General features: G+C 41.2%; 1 protein-coding gene across 6 annotated transcripts in view; it reads left to right on the top strand.

Moving 5' to 3' along the window:
• The first annotated feature begins 3297 nt into the window (after positions 1-3297).
• The window catches only part of LOC109956087 (calmodulin-binding transcription activator 1-like), a 49603-nt gene continuing 26580 nt past the window's right edge, over positions 3298-26320 (top strand). For 4 of the 6 annotated variants that reach the window (XM_020592939.1, XM_020592942.1, XM_020592938.1 and 1 more), the window contains exons 1-3: positions 3300-3447; positions 5378-5473; positions 11251-11354. In XM_020592939.1, the coding sequence (XP_020448595.1) occupies positions 3423-3447; positions 5378-5473; positions 11251-11354 (225 nt within the window). In that variant the 5' untranslated portion in view covers positions 3300-3422. Of the gene's footprint in view, positions 3448-5061; positions 5281-5377; positions 5474-11250; positions 11355-26320 lie in introns of those variants that run through there. The other 2 variants (XM_020592936.1, XM_020592937.1) reach the window with 2 other exon arrangements.

Raw genomic sequence — 26320 nt, 5'->3', positions numbered from 1 at the left:
TCTTCATATTTTATTTATTCTGAGTTTATTCTACTTTTATTCTATTTAGTTTCTTAAATAGTAGGGGCATTCAATATGAGGAGAGAGAAATAGTATTTCGATTTTTCTGTATGTCCTGCACATATAGTGAATTGACAATAAAAAAATCTTGATCTTGATCATAGAATAGCAATAGCTAATGTTTATTTTTTAGATTTGAATTACATTTTGACTGGAGCATGTTCTACCAATTTTCCCAGCACAATACACATAACAGGAAAATTGTGCATGCTTACATATAAACCTGTGCCATTGTTAAACTCTACATATACAGTGGTGTGAAAAAGTGTTTGCCCCCTTACTGATTTCTGGTCCTTCCTTATGATTAGAGAGTAATCTCTGTTGGTATGCTGCCAGGCTAGAGTTTCTCTCATTTTACTTCTCTTGTTACAGTTGTGGCAATGATGGATTTAAATAAAAGTAGCAATTTATCTGTAAAAATACTCCATTAGCCTATAGTGCCTATACAGTAGACTACAGGCTATAAAGTTAATGTCATGCTTTAGGCTACATTTTCCTTATAATACTGTTTGTGCAACCCCAAATCAGAAAAATTGGGACTGTATGTAAAATTTAAATTAAAACTGAAAATAGTGATTTGTAAATCATCTGCATACTGTATTACATTGAAAACAATGGTCCTCAAGGAAAGATAGTAAGGGATTTGGATATATCACCCTCTACGGTGCAGGACGTAATTAAAGGATTCAAAGAATTTGGAGGGATTTCAGTGGGTAAAGGGCAAGGGCGCAAGCCTGAGTTGAATGACTGTGCTCTCCGATCCCTCAGACACCACTGCATCAAGAATCATCACTCTTCTATTAGCGATATAATCACATGGGCTCAGGATTACTTTGGCACACCTGTGTCAGGCACTACAATAGTTACATCCATAAATGCTGTTTAAAACTGTGCTGTGCCAAAAGGAAGCCCTATGTCAACAGTGTCCAGAGGCTCTGGGCTCGGAGGCATCTGGGATGGACCGTCACACAGTGGAAATGTGTACTGTGGTCAGACGGGTCAGTATTTCAGATCTTTGTTGGAAGGAATGGACACAATGTGCTCCAGACCAAAGACACAAATGATGATCCAGACTGCTACCAGCATCAAGTTCAAAAGCCAGGGTCTGTCATGGTCTGGGGTTGTGTCAGTGTCCTTGGCAATGGTCACTTAAACTTCTGTGATGGCGCCATTAATGCTGAAAAGTACACAGAGATTTTGGAGCAAAATATGTTGCCTTCAAGACGACATCTTTTCCAGGGATGTCCATGCATATTTCAGCAAGACAATGCAAAACCTCATCCTGCATGTTACCAAGGCCTGACTGTGGAGGAAAAGGGTGTGAGTGCTGGACTGGCCTCCCTGCAGTCTTGATCTGTCCCCAATAGAAAATGTGTGGCACATTTGAAAATACAAATTGCGTCAATGAAGACCGAGGACTGTTGTGCACCTTAAGACTTGTTTGCAGGAAGAATGGGACAAAATGACACCTGACACATTAAATCACTTGGTGTCCTCAGTTCTTAAACGTCTTTTAAGTGTTGTGAAAAGAAACAGAAACTTCATACCATGGTAAACGCTTTACTGGCCCAACTTTTTTTGGAATGTGTTGCAGCATCAGGATTGAAGTGTGTTCGTTTTGAACAAAGAATAAAATTGATTTAGGTATCACATCAAATAATGTGCTGCTGTATTGTTTTCATTGTAATACATTTACAAATAACTATTTTTGGTTTTAATTTTGATCGTCCATACCGCCCCAACTTTTTCTGTTTTGAGGTTTTGTGTTACTTAAAGTAAAAGTTTGAATGCAAGATTTGTAAGGGAGTTGCTACTAATATAAGTAAATGTCTTTCACCACTTTGTAGACCTAACAATGGACTACGGAAGCATCTACGTGTTGTAGCATTTTAACGTCGTTGTTAGTCATGGTGAAGCAAATTTTTAATAGCCTACAAATGCTGTTAGCTATCTTAAATGCATTGTATTTCTCATTCTATGTTTTTGGAAATTAATCTAACTCATAGCTACCATACAATTTTAATTCAAGTGCAGGAAATGTCCTTACTTTACACCAATACTCAAGAGTTTAGTTCTTGACCTGTATTTTTGTTCCTATAAAAAGTGTCTGTCAACTATCATCCTGTGAATTAGGCTCTTTGTTGTTTATATGAAATGAAAATTGTCTGGTTGTTCCACATTTGTGCATGCAGCATCTTTCCTTCTATTGAAAAACGATTTTGAAGGTTTAAATTAAATTACAGGCTACTGATGTCACTTTTTGGCTACATTCCCTATTGTTATTCACCCTGTTAGAACTGTGTCGTTGCCAAGAACCTTGTGTGCATCTCCACTCAGAGGCTTCACTAAGCATGCGTGGCTGAGGACGAACCATTCAAAACATTTGTTTTCCGTGCGTGTCTGCAGAGAGGATTTTCTCTGCAAGGCTCTGGTTCAAAGGCAATATTCCAGCACAAGGCACAGTGACAGTGTGGGCTTGAAACAAGAACATAACTGTGCTCCACTATTTAGAAGAGTTAGCCTAGTGTAAAATGTAGAATTATGAATAGAATATAAATGAGAATATTAACTTGCTGGTTATTTTACCGGTAGCAGGGGATATTAAAGCAATGAGCAATGATAGCAACGATTTCCTGCTAGGGTCTGAATGGGTAATAACAAGGGGGGGGGGGCATGTTTTTAATTTCATCTTGTATACATTTCACCTGACCAATTATCGCATTAATTCAATAACGCGGCTCAAAGAAAGCAGGTATGAGTCCGCACCAGTCCGCGCAGCCTGTGTAGGCGCGTGTGGAGCTCACCTTTCAGCACCACAGCCAATGACAGCACCCACGCGCCTCTAAAGACTCTCTTTCAGACAACGCTTTTCATTTCAATTCAAGAGGGTTCATAATTTTGGATGAGACGAGACCTTACGTCCCATTTCTCAACAATCCATTGGTTATGCATGTAAATAAATCGCTAATGTGTATGTAATGTATATAGGTGTGTACTGTGTTGTGTCTGTGTGTGTGAGAGAGAGAGAGGGAGATGATGATGAGCATGATGATGATGCTGTGGGAGGCTGTCAAGGTGTCCTCGAATACAGACGTCGTTCAGTGACGTGACAGGAGAGAGAGAGAGAGAGCCGGGCTGCCAGTCTTCGCCGTTTGGACCAATAGTCTTGCTGAACGCGGCAGGCTCGACCCCCCCCAGACCCCCTCTTCTCAGCCCCGCCCCCCTCCTTGAGCTGTCCTCTCTGTGCACGCGCGTGGTCCTCCCCCCCTCCACCGCGCCACCACCTCCACCACCACTAGGTCGAGTCGAGGAGGAGGAGGAGGAAGAGGAGGAGGAGGGATGAGGCGCGCGGCGGAGGGGAAATGGCTGCCGAAAACAAGCCGGAAGGTAAGAGAGAAATAACGGTTTTTATCAACGGCGACAGAGTCCTGCTATTCGGGGGTTCAGAGGAACCGACGAAGAGACGGAGGTAGAGAGGTGGAGAGCGATAACGGCAGACCTTCCCCTTCCTTCTAGCTTGTCCGAAAACACGGACGCTGGTGCTGAACCAGCGACTGTGTGGAACACGGTTAACCGACAGCAAATAAATAACGGAAGGAGAGTTGCCTTGTCGGTATGCTCAGAGTGAGTCGGAACGGGGTAGCCTTTCACCGTCCGATGCTCGCCAGCGTTTCTCCTGAGCAGCTGGTTTATGAGTGCCTTTTGAGGATAGCATAAAAGGGATGGAGATGAGAGAGGATGAGAGTGGTTCACGCTGAAGGAATTCAGATGCTTTCTCTCGTGTGTGTGTTTATCTCTATCTCTCTTTAAGCATAAAATTGACTACTGACTGTAGATTTTCCTTTCCTGTCAGTCACGTAACCGCTGTCCAGCTGTGCGCTATTTAGTGTGTGTGTGTTTATGTTTATGTTCATTTGGTGTTGTGCTTATGGTTGCCAAGGCAGTGAAGGTGAGAATCAGACTGCATTTAGGTTGGATAGGAGGATGTAAATGTGCCAGTTTTAGGTCACATCATGTATGAATCTAGTTTAAATTCGTACTCCCTCAGCTAAACTCTTGGGGTCACCTTCTCTTTCCTAAACTATTTAAAGGGTGACCAAAACCACCAAGGCAATATTTTTTTCTATCTCAACTCATGGGTTAATGAAGGTTTTATTCCTTGCTCAATGCGTTTGCCATTACGAACAGTCTAAGCATCACTTTCATTTTCTTTCCTCTTTAAGGTGCTGTCGGTGTCACAGAGGGTTAAATTGCTTAAAGAAGCCCATCAGGCCGATAAACATAAAAGATGAATGTATTATGGATGAAAGTTCCATATCGATTTAACAGCTACACTGATATATGGCACTGAACATTTTTTGTAGATGTCAGGTTCACTGTTAGATTACTTTTCTATGATTATTTTAATCTCTTCTTCAGCAAAGTGATACTGAAAATGATAGGGGAAGCCTTTAACCCTCTCCCCACTAGGGAGCAGTACTGAGCGAGATTTCTCTGAGGGGTAATTTTTGGATAACTTGAATTGCACACATACACTTGTGAAGTACATTTTCAGGCACACAGCACTTAAAGTCATATGTGCATACAGCGTGTAGCCAGAGGCAAAGGAAAGGCCGTGGGTTGAGAGCCTCGTTGCGTGAAAAGACCAGAACTGTAGATGAGACAGAAGGCTCATGGGCAGATCAGCAGGCACTGTACCACTTAAATGTAAAACCATCCCCCTGTCCATACTGTACCTCCACGCTCACGCAAACAAACACACATCCACAATATGAAGAGTTTATGTCCATTGCTCCCTCAGTGTTATGTATACAGAGGATGTAATAATTTACGAGTCTCAGCCATGCTGAATGAAAGCCAAATGTATCATGGCGACGAAGGCAGGAGACAGCTATCCACTCGCTCCATCCTCTGGCAGATGTGCATGGCGCCGATCAGCAGAGTACGACATCCACCATATAGCCTAGAAGACCATCTCCCTGTGTGCTGGTTGGTCTACTTTGTATCATAGCAACAGTGATCAGGGAAACAGAGAAATGATGGGAAAGAAGAGAAACTAAGGCTGGGTACAAGTTAGTCACACACACGGAGGCAGTGTATCTACTGTGGCCAATCGATCAGGGGACACAATGGATGCAAGTTAGTGGATCAGAAAATGGATCAGCCCACATGCATATCACTTGGAGTTTTGTTTCTGGGCTTTAGAGGAGGAAGAATGAGGTGAGGTGTGTGGCTGCCAAGAAAACCAAAGTCTGGAGCGTCTTCTAAATATGTCTATATCTTTGTCTCTGTCTCGCTCTTTTTTCTCTCTTTGTAGGACTGAAGAAGATAAGAAATCCAGAGCGCATGGTCAGGATTGCCGTTGGTTACACAGGACACACCCCTCCAAAGAGTGACGACACCGACGCCAACAGTAAGAGACGCACAAACGCTTTTCAAACTCTTTATCTTTCTGTGTGTGCATGTATGTGTGAGAGTGTTTAAGTGCCACACGCACATTTGTCTGTAGCACAGGGTGACTCTGGGAGCAAGCATAAAAGCCTTCTGGCAGAATGATGTGAAGCAGGAACTGAGGTCCCCTTCTCATCTGCTCTGAAACAGATCACACTTATACAAACACACACTCTGCTGAGATGTCATTCCAATTCAGCTCAGTTACACATCATGTTTATTCATGTGCGCCAGTAGAGTATTAGTAGGCACGTACACACACACACACACACACACACACACACAGACATTGCTGCACACAGCCACAGAGAAGGCAGGGCTTACTTTGGCTATCAGTAATTTATTGTCATACCCAATCTGTGTACATGACATTATGTATCTATAATCCTCAATGGGCCTGGGTAAACTAGAAGTGAGATGGAGTGTGTAATCTGGGGTTGCCACATGACTCTGCATGTGTGTGACTGTGCCTGTGTGTGATTGCTGTGGTGTGTTAGAGGAGCTATAAAAGCAATGGCTGCTTTGATTGGTAACTGATTCCAAAGGACATGACACAGATGCATGTCTCTATGTGTGTGTGTGTTAAGGGGTCAGATTGGAAGAAAATAAACAGATGTGAGGAGGAGCAGGCCTGTCAGTGTTTAGTGAGGTGGTAGTGGCGGGTTATGGGTATAGGGAGGGTACATGAGAACCCCTCTCCTCATACACACACACTCCACCTGCCTCCTCTCATCCCCTCTCACCCAAACATATGAACACACACTCGATCCCAACCCCTTTTTCATTTCAGAAGGAGCAGATGGCTTCATACCTGCACCAGACACCCTCTAATTTTGTTAAGAGGGTTGAGAGCAAATGATACTGTCACAAAATAGCAAATATAAAATTAGGGAAAACTCTGAAAAACAGTACAATAGAAAGGAATGTAAGTTCTGTTTGGGATGACTGTTTAATATGAGCGGAGACTTCCTGAGCCTATCCCTGTCTCCTATCTGTTCTCACATCCCAGCTGGAGGATTACTGGAGGAAAAGTTTATCAGCAGAATGATAAAATTAGCATGCATGCCCATCTCTCTATCCTTTCCCCTCCCTCCACCCCCCTTCCTGCACTCTCTATCATCCCATGCTATGCTCTCCCCTTTCTTCTCCCTGCCCTCCCACCCTCCTCTCTCTCCCTCCCATCCCTCTATCTAGCTGCTGTGCAATGAGCCTTTCTTTTCTGTGACATTAATTTCTTTCCGAAAAGGGGGGAAATGTAAGAATTTCCCCTGATACCTCCTAATATCAGTAGGGGGAGAGCTAAGAGTTGCATTTGGAGCATTTTTCTCATTCTTTACTTAGGAGACTTTTATAATTAACTGACAGCCATCTCACAAGGGCATTGGCTTGTTTCTCTGTTAAATATGGAGATGACAGTTTTATGAGGTAAAATATTCATCAGTCAGAAGCTCTGTGTTATCCTGTGTGATTCCAGTCTACATTATGGTATTTGACAGGCTACTAAGGTAATGCTTCACTTTGGTCCAATATTTTCACTTTTTATCACGCTTACCTCTCTCTGTATGACTTAATGAGCCATCAGTTTCACATTAGCATTCAGACTCTGTCACACTTTCGAACAGTTTTACTACATTAGGAACTGAGTGAGTGATCTATGTACAGACAAAATTTGTGACTTACTGCCGAGGGACATGAAGCAATGCAGGTACTGAAACGCAGTGGTGGAAGTACTCAAATTGTTTACTTAAGTAAAAGTAACAGTACCACAGTGTAAAAATACTCTGTTACAAGTAAAAGTCCTGCATTCAAAATGCTACTTAAGTAAAGGTACAAAAGTATTGGCATCAAAATAGACTTAAAGTACCAAAAACAAATGTACTTATAATGAAGAATAGCACATTTCCCATTAGTGTATGCATAGTACTGCTGGATATTTTGTGAATTTCTCACCAGGGATCAATAAAGTCAGATGATTATATTGTATTTTGGATATTTAGTCTGATTCTGGAAAGTTACATTAAAAACATGTAGTGGAGTAAAAAGTAAAATATTTGCTTCTAAAATGTAGTGAAGTTAAAGTATGCAGTAGCAGAAAATAAAAATAGTCAAGTAAAGTACAGACACCTCAGAATTGTACCTAAGTACAATACTTGAGGAAATGTTCTTAGTTAATTTCCACCACTGCTGAAATGGTTTTATTATTTTAAATCTAAATATTAAAGTGAACAGCACTGAATTTCCATATTTAGATGTATTTTCTCTGTGTCCCATGATGATTCATTTTCCTGGGTAGTGAGAAACAAAAGAAAAGTTTTTGCCCCATGTCACACCACACTACAGCTCCACTGAGAGTCATTTGGAACAGATGGAAAAGATGATTGCGACAGTACCCGGGCTGAATTTTTTTAAACAGGGACACATTGTCTGGTTCGGGATTGTTAGAAATACAAGAAGGAACTCTTTGGGGTGTATAAAGCTCATCAGCATTCAACAAAGTTTGTCCTCCATTCATCATAGTGTAAATGTGAGGAAAGGTTAAGATGATGGTCGCGTCCATGTGTTTTGAAAGGGATTTTGGTACCAAGGTCACTGAAAAAAAAACGCCACTCTAGGACAAATACTGTGATGTGCATTCTTTGATCGGCAGGCACCCCACGTGTGTCTGTTTGTGTATGTGAGCTTGCACCTATGTGTGCACGCTGGGTTTTTGTGGGTGTGCCTACGCATGTGCGACGGCCTTGTTTGATGTGGTGGTCCTGGTACATTTCAAAGGCGCGGCTCTGATGAGAATTCTTCAGAGCAGTAGGGGGAGAGGACAGGGTTATAGCCAGGAGGGGTGGGGTTTAAACGCTGATTGGCATTCATAGCAGAGAGGCTGGAGTGCTGCTAAAAAAGAAATTAGGCTTTAACTAAGCTGCACCATTCAGCTGTTTAACTAAGCTGCTGCACCGTTCAGCTGTTTGAAATTCTGTCTTCTCAGGCCTTCTATTAATAAATGCATAATTGATTAGGGGGAGCATACGTGCCTGAACACACTTCCTACTGACAAACACACACATGCTCACCACCTACATACCCACATAGACCCCACTCCTGTCCTCCTATAGTATTTTTCTCTCTTTGTGTCATTGTGTTACCTTGTTTCATCTCTTGTCCTTGAAAAATTCTTACTTTATGATTCTCATTCTCTCTTTACATTTATTTTCTTTTCTTTATTAACTGTCTCTCTATGGCTCAGTGTCGCCCGCCCTGACCCTCCCATCCTACCTATCCCTCTTTTTCTCTCCCTCTGTCGTCCGCCCTCAGGTAGAATATAATTCCTAGTTTCCCAGGGGAGTTGAATGGATGTCCTCTACTCGAATGCATATCAGTAACCTTTGAGTACTTGCTCTCTCTGACTTCTGAGTAGCACACCCATTGCATGCACACGCACTCACAAACAGGCACCGAGAGACACTAGGGGCTCTATCTTTGTGTCTGTTTTGCGCTGGTCAAGTGGTGTTCTCCTGAGGTGCAGTGGGATTTTTTCCTCACCTGTGTCTATTTGATATTTTGGTGAGGAGAAGCACAGTATGGCCTGTTTCATTGGTAACCCAGTGTAGTTCTGGAGGTGGTGCGCTCTTATAGCTAGCTCTAAAACTAAGCAAACCTCTATTATTCATGTTTTGCTTGTTTATAATACATTCTTCTACCAGTAGTCAGATTGTATTATACAGAAGAAAATCATTTTAAGGATAAGGCTGGCTATATTTATGTCAGTGTTAACAACACCCATAAAACAATCAAACCAACATTATTTACATTCATTTCTCAATATTTAACTACTATATTTCTCATTTCCTGTTTGTGTCTCTCAGCCCCAAGTTCCATTTTGTACTGTAATACTGGGTACCAGGGGTAATTTTTAGGAAATGTTACTCAAACAGGAGAAAATAGTGTATTCTGTAAGTGGGGCACTGTTTTCAGCAAGTATTTCAATCAAAAGGACAGTGTATGTGGGACTGACTCAAGATAATCTTCAGCGCCCATATTCATCTGTAATCATCATAATGAAAGAGCATGTTACTCAGAGCAACAGTGTGGCTCACTGATGTGTTTTTAATAGGTTTTGGTCAGCAGTAGAGGTGTGTGCAATGGAGAAACAAGCTTGTATTAACCTTATACACAGGCAATACTTGTTAGTAGTATTCACTGTTAGATGTGATGATAATGTGAAAATGATACACTACCAGAAGAGATAAACATCAACAGATTTTTACCAGCCCACGTACGTGGCCTCACCTGCGGTTAGCGTGTGGACCATTGTGATTCTTAATAAAAGACAAGAACAGGTTTTCTCTCAGAAGTTGCTGGTCTGGAATTTCTACTCCATTACCAAACTGTCTGTAAAACACTTTGGGGAGAGCATGGCTTTTAAAGGGGATAAGAGATGCCCATGTGGTTGGCCATAATTGTAACCAACCCCTAATGTATTGCTAATGTATGATAATGGATTGTTATTAATCCAAATCTGTTTCCGGGCCCCAGGAGCGATGTGCACCTACACCTGCTGTCCAAAAAGAAGTGTGCTGCCATTCCCACTGTGCACTGTATTGTTTGGTCCCTGGACATTGATTGACAAAATGATCAACCTTGGCTACATCACTGTGAATCACCCATAAGTAAATAGGATATAATAGGACTTTCTTACATTACGATGGTGCTGAAATCTGAAACAGTGTCTGTGCAATTTGGCGGCTTTCTCCTCTTTCACTAATTAGGAGTAATATACTTACTGGGCCATTTGTATGCTGGCCCCGAGAACTTCAGAAAACACATTCAAATTGACAAAACACAAGCAAAATTCATCTTCATCAATTTAACAACACAGGCACAGCATTTAGGAAAAACTGTGCAAAATGAGAAAACACAACTGAGAAATGTGCTGCAAATACAGAAGACACAACCAAATACAGAAACGTGCTGCACAGATGAAAAACAAAACACGGAAATGAGCTGGAAATACCACATAGAACAATGCATAGAACTTGAACTGTCCATCTGTGGTGTTGGAAAATGATCTAAAATGTATGTTTTTTTTTATTAAACATTCTGGTCACATGGTTCAGATATTATTATTATTGCTGTTAACCCGGCAGTGTTTCTGCAACCTGTTAGGTTGGGTTGTCTGTATTTCCAGAACATTTCTGTATTTGGTTGTGTTTTCTCATTTTGCAGCATTTTTTCTGAATTCTGCATGTGTTGTCAAATGGGTGAAGATGTTTCCTATATCTAATTGTGTTTTGTCTGCTTGTATGTGTCTTTTAAGTTGGATTGTGTTGAGCTTCTAGGGCCACGATACACACAAAATATCAGTCTGACATCTCTTTTTATTGCCATGCCAAAAATTCTCAGCTGCATTTCTGATAAATTAGAATTCCCTTTCAGTTATTACAGGTCAGGTACTGGATGGAAAATTTCTTTTAACAAAATTTATTAAATCTCATGTCCTTTATAGACCTGCACAAATCAGTTTGCAAATTCATTTACCTCAGGTCACATTAAGGCATTAAAAATGCTACACAATAAAAGTTTGCTACCATGTTACTCAACTCGATCCCAGAGATGCTGCGTTTTAGTATTCTCCACTCACAGTATTTCTGCGTGTGATGAGAAATTACTCTCCTCTTCCTACTCATCCCTCATTTATCTTGCTTTACCTCTACACCCTCTCATCCTCTACCTCCCCTTCTGCTCCAGATGAGCCAGGCCAGTTGAAGATCTACCTTCCTAAGAAGCTGCTGGAGTGTCTACCAAAATGTTCCTCTCTGCCCAAGGAGCGCCATCGCTGGAACACCAACGAGGTGAGAATGAGACACACTCAAGAGGGAAATATCTGTGACAGCGAGATGAACTCAGTGTTTTTGCCGGTGACTCATATCTAGCTAATGTCACATTGAGAGATGAAGAGGAGGTAAACACAATGGCACCTTTTCATTATAGGACCCTAAAACTGTGACACAAGGAAATAAAAAAAAACTGAGCTCCCAGCCAAATGCCCACTGGCTCTACATTCCACTTGGCATGTTGCTGTCTATTTTGTTTTGTAATCTAAGCAACTCTCGGTTGAGGCATAGGCATAGGAGTCAGGAGCTCCTGGGTCTAAAGCTATAGGGCTTAGAGGCTAAGAAACAAGAAATGAAGCTGTAGATTGAATGTTTCCATTGCTGGGTGTTACTGGGTTCAAAAAACCATGGTCAGTAGGATAAAGATTGGTATCTTAACCTAACATTGTTGCTATGCAACGGCAGAAATGTGTGGCACATTTCTGCTCGTGGTTGCTTTTTTCTGCCTTGTGCTATGTGTGAAAATGTTGCTCTACTTAATGTTGTCCTTCACAAAAAAAGAAAGAAAGAAATACTGTCTGTGAGGTAAAAACAAAATCAGTGGCCTTGCACTCAGAGGATTTGATCATAAAAGCAGCTCAAGGGCTTTTTGCATTTTACTCAATGTTAACCACATTTTAGAACTTTTTTTATGTTCTGACTGTTGAAGGTTTCACAAAAACCCATGACTATCACTCATTAATTTGAGGCCAAGGTTGCCCTCCTTTGGGTCAAAATTAGCTTTGTATTTTCAGTATAAACAATAGATAACTTAAATTCTGCTGATGGCTAAGTGATACAAAGTAAAATAGTGCCAAATTGGGTTGGGACAGTCCTTTGTTCAGAGCCAAAGATAACCTGGAGCTGAATGTCTTTGGTGTGAAAAGCTTTTCTGACTTGCATGTTGTTCCAGACTTAAGCTGTTAGCTTAGGGAAGTGTTTGATGGGTGGAAATGGATGCAGGCATTTATCGTCAATAGCTCTTGTTTATGCGTTGCACAGCTCTCCACTGGTGGTGTGCTCCATTCATTGTGATGTGGTTGGCCTCTGCTGAGACATTTTCTTCATGTGCAGGCTGTGCACTCCATTATGGATGTGTGTTTGTGTGTTTGTGTTATTGATTACCAAGCCCGGCATTATTATGCAATGCAAAGCTGATTTGGCCTGTGGTTTTTCTCTCAGGAAAGTCATTAAAATTTTCATGCAATTCATCTCAATGAAGGTTATACCGAGTGTTAAGCATGGTGCCTACTGAACAGTGTGTTCATGAATAGGCAGAGTGTGTGCATGTATGTGTGTGTGTGTGTGTATGGTTTAGAACAACATGACCGCTGCTGGTTAGGGACTTCCACACATCGGCTTAACCATGAGCAATTGTGCACAAGTTGCAGGAAGACCAGATCACCTTGTTGCATCTCCACCCTCTTGTTCTCAATCACTCTCCTTTCCAACAACTTATCATCTAGTCCTCTCTATCTTTCCCTGTCTATCCCCCACATGGCTCTCTCTCTCTCTCTCTCTCTCTCTGATGAGGAGGTAAAGGCTCAGTTCAGGGGGAGGTTGGGTGTCCCTCAGTGGATTCCTTCAAAGCTTCTTCCACCCAGGCATAAAGTTTCCTGCATACTTAAACACTTCATTGTGTCTGCTGCTCCTGTTTCTTGGTGCTTTCATAGGGGGAGCTGTGTGCATGTTCGCTGCACATGTATGTATTTCAGTCTTTGTATGTGTTTCTAACTATGTGTGTGAGTGTGTCCTGTAGGAATATGCACAGCTCCAGATTATTGCTCCTGATTATTTTGTAGCAGCTGCAACAAATGTATTGATTTTTTTATATATTTGTTCATTTTTATCTGTCTGTATTGCAGACATTTTTTCAAGCTGCTTTTATCAGCAGCATATTGAAAATTGAAAACATCAGTGGTCATCAAATTGCATATACATGTGTGGTTTTTTATGTCCACCATAAATTATAGTGTAAAACAATTTTACATGTGTGATTTCCAGACCAATCAGCTGCCACCTGTGAAGTCAGCTGTCAGATTTGAAGCTTTCAATTTAATTATTCAGTCACATCCCAGGAATGTGTTTGTGTGTGGTAACTTAAAATATATTACTGTTCAGGTCTAGAAGTTGCTCATGAAGTGTGGTGATGTGTTATTGACAAATCGAGGGCTGAAAAGGCCCAGCAATTATTTGGTGTGTAGACACAATTGTGTGTCTGTGTTTAGGTGTGTATGTATGCTTTTGTGCGTTTCCATAGAATTCTTTGTTTCCACTTGCACATTAGGAAATCAAGAATTAGTCTTGTGTTTTCTTATCCTCACTGTCTGGGTGTTGGGTTTCCTGCATGCTGTTTATAGCTGTTTGCATGCTGGAATTATCCTTTGTGTGTGTGTGTGTGTGTGTGTGTGTGTGTGTGTGTGTGTGTGTGTGTTTGAATAATTAGAGGAGAGTATGATAGATAAAGAGATTACCGATCTGTGTTTGGATGCCTTTGATTAAGTTTTCATCTGTTATGTTTGTCTGTGCAAGTGTGTGTGGGCACCTCTGTTTGTTTTCTTGAACCGTTGCATGATTGCATATGATCCCCTGATCTCTCTTTTGTTGTCCCCCCCACCCCCCTGACATGAACACTGAGCTATGACCCCATACATTTTTACCCCATCCACTCCTCCTCCTCCTCCTCCTCTCTGTCCTTTCCTCTCTTACTCCCCCCCTCTCTTTTGTGTATCTACTGATGTGTGAAATTATTCTGGGATGGAGGGATAGATTCCTCCCTGAAGGGCTGAGCGGAGGCGTGAGCCTTTTGTTCAATAATAGATTGGGGGTGTATGTGTATCTGTCCATGGTAATAGACTATGGAATAGTTTTAGATAACAAACCACACTCAGGTGGACAGACTGAAGGTAGAGTAGGGAGGCTATCAAACTTTTTAAACATGTAAACAAAGACAAACTTTAGAATCTAGTCCCGGGACTCCAGCTCATGCAAAGATATAATTACTCTTATGGGAACCCTTGACATCCTGGGTCATATTTTAAGAAGCCAAATACATTCAAACTATGAAATGGGCAAAACACATGCATTGTGCACACAACTGCATAACTGATCTATTGTACATTTTAAAGGCTTCTACCTCAGAACAGCCTTACCATCTCCCACTGATTCCAGTGATGCAACCGTCAAACGGGTTGACTTCAATACAGTACATCCCAGTATATACATCACAGTGCTTCTGCATGTGAGTCTGCTCCACACGTTGTTCAACTGTGCAACAAAAAAGAGTGTGAGGAAAAGACAAAATAATATGATGAGAAACATGCAGTGTTTCATTGTAGGACTTCATTCTTGTCACGTGTGATATGATGGCGGTTGCATGGTGTGAAAGCAGCTAGTTTACAGTTCACACACGCTCACGTCTGACTCGGCTGCTGCATGACACTAACACGATTGCTTGAACGAGAAGCAGATCAAAAAGCATATACATTTTAGACCATTGTCCCATCTGCCTCCTGTGCATGTGTGTGTGTGTGTGCATCCAGGAAAGGTGTTGCTATGGTAACAGATTGTGTGTGTTTATTCCCGCTAATGGTATTATTGATGTTACATGTGTGACACAAATGCTGTTCATGTTAAGAGAGACGTGACATTGCCGGTACATCTAATTGCGAAGCCAAACGTGTCTGACAGACAAATAATAACAAAAGCTCTCAATTTCAGGTAGAAATGTCAAGAACCCACTCATACTCACCTGTGTCTGCTCTGGTGTCTCAGCTTGTGTGAGCTCCAATTTCTCACACAAACAAAGCTCTGTGTGCATGTGTCTGTGCGCATATTTAATTTATTATTTATGTCGTTATTGTTGCTTTTGAGCCATTAGATAGGTACATTGAATTAAATATGAATACATTCTATCTCTACATTTCTTCAGAGAGATATTTCCAATTTTGTCCATGTAGGTAAAATATGAGGCAGGAGAAGTGTCTGCAAAAGAAGTTACATGATGTTACAGTAAATATCAGTTACAAGACTGCATGAAAGAGTACTATGGATCCATTATGGAAACCCAGTTAGCAGACAGCCAGTTGCTGGCCTCTATGTTCCATTTATACAGTGGTGAAGGGTGCCCTTGATTTATGACTTTGATGTGTGAATTGCTAATGTCCAGCTCACACTGGCACGGGGCCGGGACAGGCTGACACTCTCCATTTTGTCGGCCGTGTCAGAACAAAGACAAAAGTAACGTGCCTTTGGAAACTTACAAAAAGTTCAATTTTTTAAATGAGATGGGTGTGCTGTTTATGCATATGGTAGACAACATGTTTGTGAGAGATTTAGTAGTGTATCCACATCAGGGTGTGTGGGTATGTGTGTGTGTGTCCCAGTCACGGCTATGGCTGTAACCTCTCCAGTCGACATTGAGATTTGTGCTGTTGCAGTTTACCAGAGTAAAGCATGGTTTAATGAGGGGGGCTAAGAAGCCAACACACACACTGACATGTGCACACATGCATGCACACGTGTATGCACCCAGACATGCACTCACACACAATACCAGAAGGGTGTTTCACAGCTCCCAGTGTTTGATTTCTATTCTTTTAATTTTAATCATTCTTCTGTCTTTTGGTTTGAGAAATATTTTATGTTTGGAGAGCACCAAGTTATAATCACTAATTAGTCCTTCAGGCTCTCTCTCTCCCTCCCTCTCTCTCTCCTCCTCTTTGTCTAGCTCTGCATCTCTCTCTGAGCTAAGCATAGCCCAATTAACGCCCCATGTCATTTTGTGTCTGTTGTGACTTTTATTTCTACCACAACTCCAGATACCCCTACTGCTCTGCTGACCGAACTCGAGATATGAGCCAAATGTGCAGCAATGCAAATAATTAATCAGATTCATTCTATTCATAAATGTAATTTCCTCATTGACACGTGTAATTATGCAGCAAGCTATTCATTTGTAAATGTGACTCTATGGTAAATTGGACATGTGCATAGATGCATTATAGATTGTTGGAACCAGTATTTCAGTGGGTTTCAGTCAAGCACACACAAGATCACAAGGGGCTGGGATTAACCAGGTTTTACAAGTTTAGTCAGGGAAAGCCAGGTGTCTAGAGGAAGAGACGGAGTTAGTGTTGTCTCTCCTCTTGCCTCCTCTCCCCTCCCCTTCTTTCCTTTCCTCTCCTCTCCTCCTACCCAACTGGAAGTCCCATATTTTCCTCCTGTTCTATTTTCTCCATGTTGCACAGACCCACTATTTATCTTGCCCACTATAATTTGACACAAAATATTGTTAACTGGAGACACAGAAATATATTAAACAGTGGGAATGTGTGGCTGTGAGTGTGTGGGTATTGTGTATATGTGCCTGAGCTCGTTTGTGTGAGCCTGCATTTGTGTGTCTGAGTGTGTCTTTGTGTTTTAACTTCTTGTTAGATTCCACGACCAGCCAAAAAAAAACTGAATGACCAGCAGTGTCTGCTGTAATAAGGAGCCAGGCTGTGCAGTGAAGACAATACTTTTTGTATCCTTAAATGTCCCCTCATAGAACCTCTGTAATATCTGACTCCTGTGTAAATTAGATTTAATCCATTGGGGACAGATAAAGCATTAAAATGTGTGTGCATGTGCGCACACACGCAGATGGTCCGTGTACTCCCATTTTGAAAACCTGTCCTGTATGTGTAGAGCTTAGTCTAGGTAACTTTATAACTTCATCTTAGATAACTTCCTGCTCTTCAGACTTTTCAAGGACTTTAGGAGTTAGAAGTGTTTTACAGCAGCACAAGGCAATTTAGAATGTTTACATCCCCAAATAACAGAGAGATGTCAACAAAGCATCACCTTGTAAATCAAGCACCACAGGCTCTGGAACCCTGTTGATTTTTATGAGTTTTTTCTGTAGCGTCTCCGTTTTCTTACTTAATAATATCTGGAGCTTAGAGACTTAGGAATACGCCTTGTTGAGGATTTGTGAAGTCAATGCATATTTCATACTTTCTGCTCATATTTTACAAGGTATGTGTCAGGAATGTGCCGTCCCAGCTTGTCATTTTAGGTTTGATGCAAAGAAAAACTATTTACAAGAAAAACAGTAATATTAAAATAAGATCAAAATAACAGTAGATCCTTCTTTACACTGTAAAAAAACTCACAGTTTTACTGAATCTTCCTGTTTATTCAACAGATTTTCCTCGTATTTCCAACATACACAGAAATGGTAATAAAATTACAAAAATAAAATGTGAAATTACATGCCAAAATTAAAATAAAAAGAAAAGCCTGTAGCTTTGTTTTTTAAAGATCTCCCCTTTTTCACATAAAATATTTACAATTTCATAATAATTTTATAAATATTTATCATTTACTGCTTCACAATTTAAACTAGTAGACTTCCCAGCATGCACTGTGTAAGAGTTAAAACTCTTTGATAATAACGTTTGATAATGATAATAATTTTATTGGCCAAGTATGTTACACACACAAGGAAATTGTCTGCGGTACAGAACTGAGGCAGCCATCTGTGGTGCCATCTCACTCACACACACACACACACACACACATACACACACACCAATGGCAGCACTGTCCTTGCAAGGTGCTGCTCTGGCCATCGGGAGCAACAGAGTTCAGTGTCTTGCCCAAGGACACTTCGACATGTGGAATGGGGACAACGGGAATCAAACTGCCAACCGCTCTACTTCCTGAACCACAGCCACCCCAGTTTGTCAAACCAACTCATGGTGGAAACTTGCTGTGTTTAAACTATGTCTAGGTGGATATTTTTCATAATAAGAAGAAAAGTATGCAACCCTTGATGGAGGTTAGTATTGAATTCAGTGTCTACCCCAGACATTTGGTATTTAACAAAGCCACTGAAAACAGCCCTGCATCCTGTCTTTATATCTCCTTGGCACAAAATGGGTTTCGCAGCTGCAGTTGAGTTTTTCATGTCAAACGAAGAACGGACTTTTGTGAAACTACAGTGAGTGATCACTAATATTTCTTTATATGAATTAGAAGAATTATTATTATTATACAGAATTTATGTTGTCAATCTATTTTGTTTATTTTTATTTTATTTTATTTTATTATTTTTTTTACAGTGTACAGCTGTTTAATTCAAGTTTGGGTATGTATTTATGTTATCTGCCCACTGCTGGTTTTTTCTTTTTTACATATTCTTTGCTGTTGCTGGCATAATGTTGATTCGCTCTTCACAGATTTTTACATACATATTTATACGGATTATGGTTATGGCTCTCTTATTTCTAGTGCAACATAAGTTTAATATGCATGAAGTTAGAGAAACCACACTTGGCACAAACATTTGGGATGTATTCCATTGAGTACACCTTGTTTTCCATGTGAAGTTTTCCTCACAGCACTGCCTACCTCATAGCTAATCCAGTTAGTTAAGACATGTAAACATTTGTGCAAGAACACAAAAATGAAGTTGGCAGGAACAAAGTGCAAAGCCAGACATTAAGTACTCAAGCAGTCAAACTTCATATGCATATTTGCAGAGGGGTTACGAAGTGTATCAGACCACATTCATTTGAGCTCACTAGGGCTGCTGTGAGGTCAAATAATCAGTTTTGTTGATGTGATATCACATAGATCTGAGTGTGTTGGCCTCATAAGCTTCAACCCATTAATGGCCACTTTAAAGCTGTAGCTGTTTTTAATTAAAACTGGTAAGATTATGTGGTCATTAAATTGCATTGTCAGTGCAAAATCAATGTTATGTATCGCTGAGGAAAAATACAAAATAATAATATAAAATGTCAACTTACTTTGGTGGTTTTGGAACACTTTAATGTCTTTTCACTTATTATCAGTGTACTCTTTGCTTTAATTTGATAAAAGAGATGTCTATGTAGGGAATAGTAAACATTAATATTCAGTAGTAAATGTGAATTATCAACCGTAGAGTTGGTTAATGTTTCACCTTCTCATGGTAAATCTGTTAATGCGGGTGCTTCCCTGTTAATGAGTTGCGTAGTCATATTATTGTGGGGCTCTCCTGCTGGGTTTATTACACTCTGAACAGTGTTCATCAGCACACTTTTGGGTTCGTGGAGTTTTGTTTGAGTAAACTCTTTAAAATAAAGGCTTTAATTTTGAAGCAATGATGTCTGTATCTCAGTGTTTATACAGTACATGAATGTAAGTGCATTTGATGTTTCTCAAAAACATAAAAGTAATGTCTTGGTCATAGGACATGGATGCTGTAACTAAAAGTACGTCTTATCAACCAGTAATAATTATATGTGTCTGAAAATGGCCTGAATTATGTTCCACCCTCTACAATCATTACACTATGATGCTGGTAAAATGTGTTGACACGTATTAAAACTTACCAAACATAAATTTTACCTCTAGCTCCCCCCCCCCAATGTTATAATGTTATTCAGTTGGACATCCTGTGTCTCACAGATGTTGGTTTATTACAGGAGCCGAGCCAAAGGGTTACACTAGCCACCAACTGCATCATATCCATAGCAAAACTAAGTGAGAGAACTGTTAATCTCATGGTTCTGTAACGAGCACTTTCTACTAACGTTATCCTGGGAATGTACACATTCAGGGGATTTACCCTGGGAGGTGTATTCATTTACACCGTTTCCCGCATTTACCGTAATAGACATGGGGTGAGATACCCTGTGCAGTATGTGTGTGTGTTGCTCTTTGATTGTGGACTATGATATTCCACTCAGGAGACCACAAATGTGTGTGCAAAGTTTTCTTCTTTCAAACTGCTGTTCTGTCTAACATCACATATTTCTCAATCTCCTCCTGTCTCTGTCCTCCTCTTCCTCCTGCTCTCTCACCATCCCACTGATGTATGAAATGTCTCCTCTCATATGGAGTGTGTTTGTAAAAGTCACAGTAATCAAATTTCACTGATTCCCGGGGGATTAAACAAGGTGCCATTTGTGTGTGCGTGTGTGAGTATGTTCTGTCACTCTGCATAAACAGTAGAGCTCTGTACTAAGTTATGTATTGTGGCTGTGTCATTAGTCTAAGAGAAGTGCAACTGTAATACATCATCCATCATCTTGTACTCTAAGGAGGCAACTATATAAGGGATACTGATGCTGCATTTGCATACTGACAGTGCATATATTTAATTGTTTGGATGTACAGTATAAAGTGGTGGGTGGAGGGGATGTTAAGCACTTAATATGGAAGGGAGAGCATCTCACTTGTCTCACTTGCATCTGGCCAAATGACAGAGATTGGAAATAGTGTTCATTCATTCCTTTGAGCGTTTGACAGTGAAAGTTTTTGCTGACAAGTCTTCTTGGAAATTTTTCTCTAATACTTGGAGCAAAATCACTCTGTCTCCAAAAATTGGATTATTATCCAGTGGAAGTGTTAGCTCCAGCAAACAGGGAAAACATGGCAACAGGAAGGCTTCCCAGCCCAGAAACTGCTGTTATCCAGTGTTAACCCTAACTGCCTCTTGTTTGCAACATATATGTACTGGCAGTATGTTTTGTATACATGTCCTGCCAGCTAGCAAGTCTTAACATTGTCCAATACACAACATCAGCATCACTTTCTTCATGAGACTCTAAGCTCCAGTCTCTGTCTGCCCTAAGGTGTCATTGCATGTTGAATTAGAACGCTACAGTCCATTAGAGTTCATATGAGGTGGAACGTTACCAGGACATTGCCTGGCAGGCAATGACTGATGTCTGTCTCCCCCGCAAACTCTAAAAGTGCATTAAATTGGAGCAATTATTAAATGGTTTTGCAAGAACTATTTGCAATGAAAACAACTAGATCTAAGCAACCAAAATGGCTCCCAAAGGTCCTGAAGGTCCTAATAGGCAGCAGTTACACAAATAGATATGGTTGCTGTTTAGTCAAAATGCAAAAATATTGGTTGTATTTCTCACCATCTCTGATATTTTTTAAATATACAGGTGTCTCACATTATATAGAAGTTTAAAGATAGCTATCATACATTGGCGCCCACTGCATGAGTCACAGTGCCCAAAGAGAGAATGATAACACTGGGCTCTACCTTGTGCAGTGTGTCATCACTGTAAATATGCCGTGAAGAGGAGCTCCTTTGGATCTATTGATACACTATCCCAAACACATAGAAACTATTACTGACATAACATGTTCAGTAGGTGTTATCACTTGGAGCATGTTTGTGTATATTCTTAGGAGTCTGTCCATTTTGCAGTAGTGTCAGCCAAGAGTATAGTTGCTAAGAAATTTCGAGATGGGTTGACTTGTATCAAGCTGAATTCAAAATGAAACAAATCCATACGCTTTGCCAAAAGATGCAATAAAGAAGACATAGCCCAAATTCTGCTGACTCCTGATTTGTACTTATGACTCTGTGCAAGTCAGCACGAAAGTGAGTAAACTCTTTCTGGGATTTCAAAAACCATGCATTTAGCTAAAGAAAATATCATTATATTAAGTGCAACCGCAATAAAAGTGAATTCTGTGGGGCAAGGGTTAAATTAGATTCTGCAGCTTTATTCTGTTGCTCATGGTGTGGTTTAATTGTCACTAATCAATGATCATTTGTGTGTGTTAGCTTTTAAAAATGCTGTTTCTCCGCAAGAGATGCATTTTGCTCATTTACTCCTTTAAAGCACAAGCTGACAATCATCAGAACCAGGAATGCATTTGGGACTTCCTTATTATTAAACCATGTGAAAGTTATATCACAAGTGCAGAGCCCATAGTAACAGTGTATTCAGGTGTACAGCCCAGGGTTTCATTCTAGACAGAGACACATTAAACTGCACAACACCAGTCACCGGAGCCGGGTTGATAAGCAAATATTTACTTTTGCTTTTGATTGTTTTAACTCCACCTGTCTGTCCTCCATTATGAAGCCTCCAGGTCAGATGTCAGTGGCAAAGATATTGCAGACAATTTGTACATCTGTACATTGATGTTTGTCTTTTGCAGTTTATTTTTGAAGCTTCAGTATGCATGACTTCAACCCTGGCATCTCTAAGTTTTCCCCAAAACAACAAACAAATGACATGAAATCTTTATTTGGCAGAGACAAAAAAAAATCGGAATAGATTTCTTTTGAGAGAGGACTCCACGTGAGCTCCAGCAGTTAACTAGATTTGTTTGTTTCTTCTGAAACAAACCCACAGTGATATGTACTGAGGGCGTGCACACATACTGAACAGGTGCGCAACCTCACGCACACACTCAGACACACATGCACACACATATGCTCCCATCTCGAGTTGGTTGAGGAGGAGACAAACCTAAAGATCGCCACAGAGACCCATCTTTCAAATATATTCATTAAACTCCCAAATGCTCCCCTTAACGAATGTAATTAGAATATGGTAATGAGAGAGGGCTGAACCAGGGAGTGTTGTAATATGCTTAGCAGCACAGAGGGAGAGAAGAAGAGAGAGAGAGGAAATGGAGGAAGGGAGTTAGAGGAGGAAGAAATAGAGAGACTGACTGACAGGGTGCCAATTTATGTCTTGTTGTAAACAAGTATTTATGCCAAAGAGAGGTGGCACACACTATTTCTTTTGCTCTTTCCAACTACCTCACTCTCTCTCTCTCTGTGTCTCCCTGCATCTCACTGTGTTGTTCTCTCTCTTTAGCATACTAGAGTTCCTCAGTAGCAATAACATCACCAATAACAGAGCAGAGACAAGCCTTGGAGGGCAGAATGACTCACGGTGAGATGAGGCGTCAGGGGTTAACAAGTCACTGGAGACTCCTTCATTGAGACACCCCCACCCCCACCCCTTCTCTCATTCTCTCTTTCTCTCTTTCTGTGTGTATAAGTGTGCGTGCACCATTTCCTGGTTAACTTTGTGGGAGTTTTGGAGACTCTGACAGCCTTTATCCAAGACGCCCTAGTACAGCGGGGGTCCAGGCATTGTGTTTGACACCACACACCTGTTGCCGTCTTTGATGTGTTCATCCCCCTGCTGAGAGAGAAGGGGCTGTCTCCTCAAATGCAAATATAAGACAGGAGGAAGAGGACAAGCAGTGTATGCAGCAGAGGTGAAGTCTTAGAAAAATATGATTGATGTTCCCTTCGTGAATTGGGGCTGAATCTTCCTTGCTCTTAAGTCTGCAAAAAAAATATGCTGTGTTCCATGCTGTGATTATGTGTGTATGTGTGTGTCTGTAGCTACTTTTGCCATTTGGACTTCTATATATTGGCGAACAAGAGATGAGAATAAAGCGAGATAGAAAAAAGAGGAAACTGGGTGAGCTCGAGGGAGGAGAGAAGGGGAAGATGGTAACGAGGTCAAATCAAAAGGAGAAGGAGTGAAGGAGAGGGGAGAGTGACTATTTCATTATAAAGCCGTCACTCACATGGGCAGCGGCCAATACATAGACTCTTTTGAGACCAAGCCCCTCTGTGTCTGTCTGTTTGTCTCTCTGTGTGTATATACATTTATTTATGCCTGTGCACCCTACCATGCATTATTTTTGACATGGGATGAATATTTATGTACATGTACGGTCAGGTGTGTGTGTGTGTGCAGCCGAATGCTACGATAGTTGCAGTGTGACAGAGACAAATGTGACACACATTCCTCTCTATCCAGGTGACAGGGGTGGGACTCTGCTGCAGGTCAGACCTCATCTCCCATTGATAGGCCAACACTAAATATGTGTGTGGGCACCACTGTGTTTGTCTATTCAGCATGTGTTACATGGAGAACAAGAGGAGAGCGAGAGAAAGTCAGAACAAATTTTTCACACAAGTGACTTTGTGTATTAATATTTGGCCCATTTGTATGCACGTGTCTTCAAGTTTTTTATGGCCATGGATGTGCGTGCGTGTGTGTATGTGGGTGGGTGTGTTTCTGGTGTGTGATGAGGTGTTTATATGATAAACATAAGGCAAGCTTGTGAGGAATTCTGATCAGGGGTTTTGCAACAGTTGTTATGGAAACAGCATTAAGCAGTTGTATTAGCCAGTGGAGGTAATATAAAGGCTGTTGAAAGTAACACACTGTGGGGAGTGATGCAGTTTGGGAATATAATGCAAACTGCGCAGTACTGCTCTGGTTTACAATAGCCTTGATGAAATTTTATTGTTTGGCTAGAACAGAACAGAGTCATCCTTGTCGTAACTCATTGTCTGGCTCTCTTTCTGTTGAGTGCTACACATTTTAATTAGCTAGGTTAGAGGAACATGGTGCAAACAAGACATTAGTGGTATGGTTCACAATAGACTTCACATCTTGGAATCAGCTTACAGCATAACACAACTTGCATTCAGCCTTCTTTTTTGTAATATAATCTTCAGAAAAGCTGCCATTGCTTCATGACACTGGTGATTTTAGAGGTCACTCAGGACAATGTACACAGAGATGCAGAGAGATCAGCCTTCTCACACTTCTGTCAACAACAGTGACTAATAACATGCCCACATGCACCTCTGCATGCTCATAGATGATTGATTATTCCAGTTTAAATGAAGTTGTATGATGATATAGATTTAGTCTAAAATTGTCACTGTTACAGGAGACACATTTAAATAAATCAATAATCATTAGAACATGGGTTGAACAGACAGCTGAGGTAGTGCTCTGGACAAAAATAAAAAAGCAACAGAAAAGTCTATAGTCCTCAAAATAATAAAGTAATAAAAACCGGAGGCAATTTTGGATAGACCATCTATCAACATCAGACACTGACGGGGTGGTTCTGGAAGAAGAAATCCAGTGGAGGTGCCCGGGAACAAATTACAGCATCAGCAGACCTCCCCTGGAAACGCTAATGCAGTTCTTTTCCCCATATATGTATACAAGACTTAACCATGCTCAAGTAGAACGGCAGAAACAGATTCTGTATTTGAAGAGGACACTTCAGTTTGCTACCTCCCTGTACCGCCAAAATAAAGTGCTCAATGCCAAATGATTTCTGTGATGAGAGCCAATGGCAGCCTTCATTTTAGGTGCTTCAAATGGATGTGACAGTTCCAGTTCACAGACAACTCTGTTTTCCCCAGATCTCTGTCAGGGTGATGCTCATCATTAGACTTCAAATGTGCACACACTCACACACACACAGACACACACTAGCCTCTGGCCAGACCTTATAACAGACTCTCCCTGGGGAAAGCTCCTGAAGAAGTCTGTTGCAGTGTAGGCGACCACCCACCCCCTCTCCCCTCTCCTCTCCCTCCTCTGGAAATCTCCCCGAGGCCTGTGAGTGTGTCTGAATGTGTTTGCGTGTGCATATGTGTGTGTCTGTCTGTCTGCTTTTCTGTACATGCCACCAGTTTTTGGAGGGAGATGGTCTCAGTGATACGTGAGTGGGAGGCTGATTTCCCCAACTGCACCACTCCAATCTAACTTCCCACTCATGCTCTCTGCTTTGTTAGATATTTCTTAAGTAACTCTCTCTCTTCCTCACTTTCTCTCACACGTAGCCAGGAATAGGCGTGTTTGTGTGTGCGTGTGCATTCAGCTGGGCCTCTCGTAATGTATTATTATGTAGACTCACACAGACATGCAGAACGTCTGGGTTTCTAGAGTAGGTCCCCAGGGGAAGATACTTGTCCCTGTGTCTGTCACAGCTAACACACACACACAGTATTCCTGAAGGGTCAGTGTGTCGCCAGGCATGCTCAAAGTGCTTCATCACTGGTTTCCACTGGGACAGTAACTGTGACTTCCTGAGAATCGACCTTCACCATCTCACTTCTGTCAATGTACATATGGGCATGTGTATGTATGCTAGTTGACGGAGTGAGCAGCAGTGTCTCCAGTGTGTGTGAGTGTGTGTGTGTGTGGGTGTGTTTTAGAGCGTGTGTCAGGCTGCCGTTTCAGCTGACTCTTCTGTTTCTGACTTTTTAATGGCTCTTATGGGGCATGCCTTTAATTGCAAGTCTCTCTCCCTCCTTCTTAATCCTCCCATCCTTCTGTCTCTCCCAGCCGCTCCTCTCCTCTCTCCTCCTCTCT

Source organism: Monopterus albus, unplaced genomic scaffold, assembly GCF_001952655.1.
Source record: "Monopterus albus unplaced genomic scaffold, M_albus_1.0 scaffold18.1, whole genome shotgun sequence".
In the NCBI taxonomy this organism is placed as follows: domain Eukaryota; kingdom Metazoa; phylum Chordata; class Actinopteri; order Synbranchiformes; family Synbranchidae; genus Monopterus; species Monopterus albus.
This window is presented reverse-complemented; position numbering and strand designations above follow the sequence as displayed.